Source organism: Perca flavescens, chromosome 13 (genome assembly GCF_004354835.1).
Source record: "Perca flavescens isolate YP-PL-M2 chromosome 13, PFLA_1.0, whole genome shotgun sequence".
Lineage (NCBI taxonomy): Eukaryota > Metazoa > Chordata > Actinopteri > Perciformes > Percidae > Perca > Perca flavescens.
The window spans coordinates 19,018,666-19,026,611 of NC_041343.1; the positions used below are offsets into that span (position 1 = coordinate 19,018,666).

The window sequence follows — 7,946 nt, forward strand, 5'->3', positions numbered from 1 at the left end:
TAAAAGTGTATAAAAGGTACAAAGACAACAAGAGGTCGTTTGTGCAAATTACCAGCAGCGATTTAGGCATAGTTTACCAGGCAGTAGAAGAGGCCATTATAAAATAGTTCTGGAAGTTTATTTCAATGGTGTGAAGCATAATAACTCAAAACAGTGTAACCATGTTTGCTTTGGTCCTAGGAACAGTTAGAAGACCGATCCCTGATGACCTAAAAAGTCTGGAGGGTAAAAGTCTGGAGCAAGACAGATTTGTATTATTGATTAGTAAACAAGCAGCAGTATTTTGAAGTCAATTTAAAACAAGTAAATACGACTGTACAGTATAACTGCTGTTAGTTTTAGTGGGGATATATATTATCATAAATATCTCACAGTGATGCCAAATAAACCCCAAATAAATCTAAAATAAATCACAGCTTTAGTAAGGTCTTTACAGTTACCATGCCGAGCCACTAGGGGCGCTGTTTCCTGAGCTTCACCTTGGCATACGGTATCACTATAATGACGTAGCGTAAAACAATACAAATTTTAGAGAGGCATCGGCAGCTGCTTCTTTCTTAGTAGGAATGGGTAACTTAGATTCAGGTTGTGCTGTTCTTCCACACTCTCTACCAATCCTTTTAATATTGCTATCCTGTGTATTTGGGCTGTCACTCGGTACGGAACTGAGTTTTGTGACATGCGGATCTGTCCTTAAACTGTTAAATATAAAGCACAATGTAAGGCTACACTCGCACGACGTACGCTACGGCTCCGGTGAGTTTCCTCTCATTCAACGATTATTACGCATTAATAAACAGTTACATCTGTAATTAATATTGTATTGTAAATTGTATTATATTATATTGTATCGTGCAGTCAATTTAACATAATTCATGTTGACTCTTGTGTAACGTTACAGTCAAACAGTACGTGGCACATAAAAGATTGATGACACTAACATTTAACCTCTTTTAGGTGAAAGGCCTATTTAGAAAGCAAATATTTACTCAAATGATGACAATTTAAGACTGTATATATAAACACGATAAACGTTTTCCTTAGAAAAGCTCTTTTAACCAGCCCTAAATCTTATTTCTGCAAATTGCTCTAGTCCTCAAAGTTAACCACTTGAGCTGTTGAAATTGCTGTTGGCCAACATGAGCCCTTTGGTTCAAAGTCAGAACCCAATACAAGTTACAACAATCACAAATTCAAGTGTTTTTACTGACCTTCATACCATGACCACATTGAGTTTAGTATTGGCAGTCTTAAACTTCCTTAATCAATCACATTTGCATTTTTAGCCTGGTTTGTTTGTTCACTTTCCCCCCTTTTGTTTACTTTAAGTATCTCTGTAACAGTCTATGCTCACTGTGTGTGTGCGTGTGTGTGTTTGTTTTTTTGTTTGTTTGTTTGTGTGTGTGTGTGTGTGTGTGTGTGTGTGTGTGTGTGTGTGTGTGTGTGTGTGAGATACAGGTAGCGGGCAGCAGTCTGTAACAGGGGTGACTGCAGTGGAAGACAGTAACAGCTACTGGAGTGTCCGTGGGACAAGTGACGCCTTGTGCCATCGGGGCACACCGGTCAAGTGCGAGCAGACTATTCGCCTCACCCATGTCAACACAGGCCGTAACCTGCACAGCCACTACTTCACCTCCCCGCTGTCCTCTAACCAGGTGGGTGGTGTGAAAAGTACATGGGGAAGGAGGAGAGGTTTGGTGTTATGTGAAGCATTATCCAAATAACTCCCTCTAGATATGGTTTGACATTTTCAGCCTAATTAAAAAAAAATAGTTGATTGGGAGAATATAAATATTATTATAATTCATTACTACCCTGCCAAGTTAGAGCCACTGAGAAATTAATTGCAGTACAATTACTAATATGTAATCAGAGATGTAAAATACCAAGAGGTTGATCCTTACATCTAGAGAAACCCAGACCAACATTTTGAGGTGGACCTGAGTTGACAGCAACTTTTACACATGCACCACACTCTCTGGGAAAACAGCCTTAGGTCAGAAAAAACCTCTCCAATATTGAGAAAGTGTGAAAACACTGTTCATTCAAAGTGTAAGGGGGTTGGAAGATGTGTACCAGGTGATTAAAAGAAATGTGTCAACTGTCAGACACTTTGGTATACTGTTTATACCAAAGTAGCTATTCCTTTAACATCCATGAGTGTATTGTATGATTGTGGACAATGTCGTGAATCAATAAATAGGTCTGCTTTATGGCACTTTTTGATTTACAGGATTGTTGCATGAATGTCATGATGCAGATAGGTATGGGCAGAAAATAGACAACCCCTGTCTGTTTATTTTAACAGTATCTCAACCCTGGTTTCCAGAACATGTACCAAGTCAGAGTTTTTATCACTATGGCAATACAAAATTACACATACCACAATAGAAGAGATTTTATGTACAATATCTGCAATGCACTGCAACAACAGTGTAATATGCACTCCTTCATCCACTCAAGATGTTGGATACATTGGTGTCAGTGGTGTCAGTACACCCTGCACTGGAGACCAAAGGGTGTACAACAGCCAAATCAAAAATGTCTTAATGTTGGCTGTGTTGGGATATCTAGCTTGGTAAATCATTGGGTCTGTGAAAGTTGTTCCTGTTGTACAAAAATGTAAGTCAGTGGATGGCTCCAGTTTAGCAGCAGGAAGAAGGTAAAAGATAAAAAACAAACAAAGGTATTATTTATGTCTCTACAGTTAGGGGTTGTAAAATGGACCCAAAAAGCTTTTACAAAAGCAAGGTACCTCATCTGCTCCTCTATTCCTCTCTTCTAATCTCTTTCTCACTCGCCCACAGGAGGTGAGTGCGTTTGGCGACGAAGGGGAAGGAGACCACCTGGACGAGTGGACAGTTCTTTGTGGGGGATCTTTGTGGAAGCGCGAGGAGGCCGTCCGCTTCCGTCACAAGGCCACTGATGCACTACTATCAGTGACAGGGGAGCAGTATGGACGGCCAATCCACGGTCAGAGGGAAGTTCACGCCATGTCGAGCCCCAGCCAGCACAGCCTGTGGAAGGCCGTGGAGGGTATCTTTATGAAACCCAGCGAGATCCCAATGGGCAGCCGAGACTACAGTCACCTACACACAGAGTTTTAAACTTTTTTTCTTTTCTTCTGTCCCTTCCCATTGTCCTCTCTTTCTACAATTGTATTCCTTCCTCTGTCCCTAATTTCACCCGTACCATCAACCTCTTGTCTCATTTTTCTCTCTCATCACCTTTTGACTGTCAGTCTTTTGAGGAGACTGTGCCAAAGTCTGTCATGGATCAGGGTACAATGACTTCACCTCATCAATCCATACCAACCTCTCTCACATTCATTGTATTTAGGAAACTCTACTTGAATCCTCAGAAATCCAGCAGCTACAGTACTAAGCTACCAAGCTAACAACATTTGAATAGTATTATAGTTTGCCTTAATGGGTACAAGAAGACATAAAGATATTAAAAAGGCTGTTTTACTGTACAAAGACTAATCTTTTTTACAGTTTGGGACATTTTACATCGTCTCAGCTGTTATTTATTGTTAAATAACTGCCATCAGCAGTCACACCACGACACAAAAGGCAGTGTAGATTTTCAGAACTACATTTGAGTCATCAAGTGAGTCTTGTGTTTTTTTTAAGTAAAAGAAAACATTATTAGACCTGTGCCTTTATCCTTTTTGTGTTTACATTGTGGAGCGGTTTCAACTTTTGGAGACATAAGAATTTAATGTGTTTTTATGATATTTGTAAGCCAAATTCTACTCGAACAATAGATAAGCAGTGTTACCGGTGTAAATTACCTTTTCCCCCTTTAATTCCGATCCAGTGTTGCATATAATAAATTATTCAACGCTAACTGACATAAGAGAATTTTTTTTATGTGTACATCGTTGAACTGGATGCTGGATGTCATCGTTTGATCAGTTTCAAAGTGCTAGGAGAAAGTACAGTGTTTTGCATTGATGCTGTCTGTGCATGCATATATGTGTTAGATAAACTCTCTGTTCCAGAGGTTCATATGAGCAACAAACATGCAATGAATACCTCATATTAAAGTGATTTTTATGCATAACAGTAATAGTGACTTCTTTATTGGATTTTCTTCCTTTTCATTTGGTTACCCCGACAGATGAGATGATCTGGCGACTCTTCACAGGTGCTGCTTTCTGCATGATGACTTCAAATGAATCACTGATGTCATCAATGACTCTCCTGATAACTGCATTCACAATATACCAACATGAATAATGACATAAAAAGAGCACACTGCAGTATAGACAGATCATGTACAGTTTATTTTACTTGTCCATTTACTTGATCACTTATTCAGTAACTGAGCAAGTTGGAATCGTATTATAAAGTGCAACCTCCACAAAGATCAAACCAGACTAAATTATTTGCAAGTAAGGCATGCTGTAAATGTCTCCCTGGGCCATTGCACTTAGCACAATGCCTTGTTTGTCCACTTAATGACATGTTTTGCTTTATTTTCTGGAAGTTAATGGGGTTTGAGTGCATCTTCTATGAGGCTATTCTCACTTGCATTTGACCTATGTTCCCTAATTATCATGATTTAGAGTGAGTGCTGATGCCAGCACTTCTCCACAGGACACTCCTCACATGTTGACAAAGGTGTAAATTCACCTCTAGCCATCACATACTGCATCCAGCTAAATAGTTTTAAGATGAAAATCTCAAGGGTCACCTTTGTGTGCACGTCTGTCACACCTGCCAAGGTTAGTTCACACAAAGCAGTTATGTTTGTAGTGCTACATGACCTGCATGTATTGTTTGAAGGTGATGTCAGAGCAGTGAGATTTCTGCACTTGAAGAGGCTGCTCTTCTGACTCGCAGCTCCTTTATGTACGCTCTGATACCTGCATGGGAAAGGGCACTTAGTGAAAACCATGCTGCGTTATCTATTTGTTCTATTTTTAGGGTTAGTATTTAAAATGACACAGCAAGAATGATAACAAGAAGTGACAAGAAAAGCAACAAGCCAGGTTTATAATGACTTTAACAATGAACAGTCAGTGAAAATGTTTCTGCTCACCAGCTTATTGAAAGCCAAAAGTTATATGTAATTCCATTGCCTTATTTAAGAATGTTTTACCTTTATTTTACTGTGTAATATTGTTTAGTTATTATTGTAAATGTTGTTGGTCTTGAACATTTGAATTATTATATTATTATGTCAAAAATTATTTCAGAATCTCAAGGCACAAAAATCTTTCACAGTTAAACACAGATGCTTTATATTTATATAAAAACAAGGTTTTATTGCATAAACATATATGGATATATATATTGTTTTAGGTGAAACAGATTAAACATGTTATTTGCACTTTTAAATAAATATCCATTCAGTTGGTGACTATTGCTGTTTTCTTTCCTCTTTTTTCTAAGCAGCATGCCAAGGTTGTATTTGTGTTAAGTTTTATCTCTATACAATCTACAAGGTAAAAACATGTTTTGGTAAAAACAAATCTCAAAAGAAACTTTCAAAAACATGAAAATCATAACCTAATTCTGTCCTGTTACAGATATACAGTATAATAATGTAAACTTCAAAAAGTGTTGATAAAAGGTCTTCCACACAAGTACCCCTTACATAGCCATGCAAGGATGGTCTGAATGGCACAATTATTAGAGAATTGTTAAGATAAAGTGGTCTATGCTGGTTTCAAAAGGACCATGATGCTAATAGAGAAAGGTGAAAACATGGTCCATTGGTCAAATGTCAATGTGCTGAGAATATCAAAGACATAAACTGACTCACAAGGATAAGTGTAGCATACATTATAGAACGGTTTACAGAGGACTATGAGGCAGTGAGAATATTCAGTAAAAACCTAATGTGACTAAAACACACAATATATTGTATTCAATGTAAATTTTAACCATCCACAGTGAGGTCTACAGACTCTACTCAAGATGATGTGAAACAGAGATAATGATGATGATGATGATGATGATGATGTGACCTTGTATTTGCATATTTATGAAAATGCCCTCTCCTGCATTCTGATTTGATTAATAGCTGGTAGAAACTAGAAAAAATGGCTATTACAGTATAAACTGGAAATTCAAATATGTGACAGTAGTACATACATACCTACATTTAAACCAAGGCTGTGCCACCACAAAGAAACATTAAATGGATCTCCTTGTCTTTCAAAGACATGAAAATCTAAATAACAACATGCATACTGAATTACAGTATAATACATTTTTGCTGTGATACTTGATCTTACAAAGCAATTTTTATTTTTTATTTCAAGAGAAAGCCCTCTCCCCATTATATTTTGTCAGACCTGGACAGCATAAAAACTCACATGGCTGCACGTTAGTTTAGTTGAAATATCTAGTTTTGTTTTCATTAGACAAAGAACAAATAATCGCTCTAAGGTAGTAATGAGAACAAATCAGTCTCTAATCCAATCATGTCCGAGGGGAGCACCATACAATTTAGGAATCCACATGTGGCAATCAGTAGCAATGAACACCAACAAGTGTATTTCAAAGATGGCATCAACTAAGGGCTGGGCGAATCGGTTAAAATAATTGTCACAATATTAACGAAAATATGTTTACTATATCTATTAATATCATAAAAATAATCACATAAAATAATAGAAATTATGTTCACTGTAATGAACTGTGTTCCACTGACTCTTTAAATGTGTTAAATAAAAACGTAATCTCAGGTATTCTTAGTTTCAAATGATAATTTGTTGAACATCTTTTACATTTGGAAAACAATAACATAATAGGAACCTATAATTAGGATACTATACCAACAGTAGATTAACAATGACAATTTCTTTATCGCTCAGCTCGACATCCACATAAAAAACATTCTCAAATTGAATCGGTGGTATGTTCAACCTCGGGGGGGTGGGGGCTCCATTATAAAAGGAGATTAACATAATGGTAAAATCCGACAAGGTCTTGTCCAATCTTTTTCACTCCAGTAAGCTTTATACAATTGTAGTACTATAAGGTCTAAACCATAAAACATAGCTATGACCCCAGCAACTACCACAGGTACTGAAGCAGTCACCTTTAGTCTCTCATCCAACCCTGAGCTGAAGAATGGTGCGACAACACAAATTGGGTTGTGGGGGAAAAGATATTCTTGGTTTTGCCATTAAAAATAGGTAATGTTCACCAATACAGACCAAACTGCCCTTGTGATTTCGACACAACACATATCAAAGCTCAAATTCAGTGGCGTTGTTCTTCACTTCTGAACACCTTGTAAACATGGCTGTTCAAGCATTTAGCTGCAGTTCTCATTTTAACCACTAGACTACAACCTTTTCCAAGAAAACACGCAGCTCCACTGTACATCCCTGATTTATCTCACTAGTTTTTACCCTTTATACATTCTGCTTTTGAGAAGTATAATACATTTCACAAGATAAGTAGTGCTATTTATATATTTAAATCCATGGGAGTTAGAGTAATATTTGATATGGCAGTGTATATACTGGCATGCTCTTTGTGTGGTTTATATTTACCACAGTTGGGCAGTATTGCAATGAGATGCTGAGGTAAAATATTGTCTACCAGCACATAACTAAAAATATCGGAATTTATCTCAGACTGATCCTACTACTAACCAAAACCGTAGCTCCAATGTTATTTGATTTTGGTCTCTTCCTTCATTTTACACCTCTCAGACAGCCTGAGCTTACATTATGTACTGTCTTTTACACACCCACATTTATTTATCAAATGTGGTCATTTAAAAATGTTAAGTCAATCAATCAATCAATCAATCAATGCTAAGACTTAATAGTAGAGGACATAGCGGGACAGGGAGAATTCTTAAATGGCCCTTTACTGAGTATTGAATTGTGCTTCTTGTTGTAGATACACATCAAGACTTCATGTTTCCCAAGATTAGTGGACTCAGTCGAGGATTTTGATGTTTCACATAAAGTG

General features: G+C 37.3%; 1 protein-coding gene across 1 annotated transcript; it reads left to right on the forward strand.

Annotated features, from left to right (window-relative positions):
* Nucleotides 1–506: 506 nt before the first annotated feature.
* On the forward strand, nt 507–4,070 carry sdf2 (stromal cell-derived factor 2). The gene is made up of 3 exons (XM_028595774.1): nt 507–756; nt 1,459–1,655; nt 2,808–4,070. Exons 1-3 carry the CDS (start codon nt 567–569, stop codon nt 3,105–3,107), a joined length of 687 nt encoding a protein of 228 aa, XP_028451575.1. The 5' UTR covers nt 507–566; the 3' UTR covers nt 3,108–4,070.
* The last annotated feature ends 3,876 nt before the right edge of the window (nt 4,071–7,946 follow it).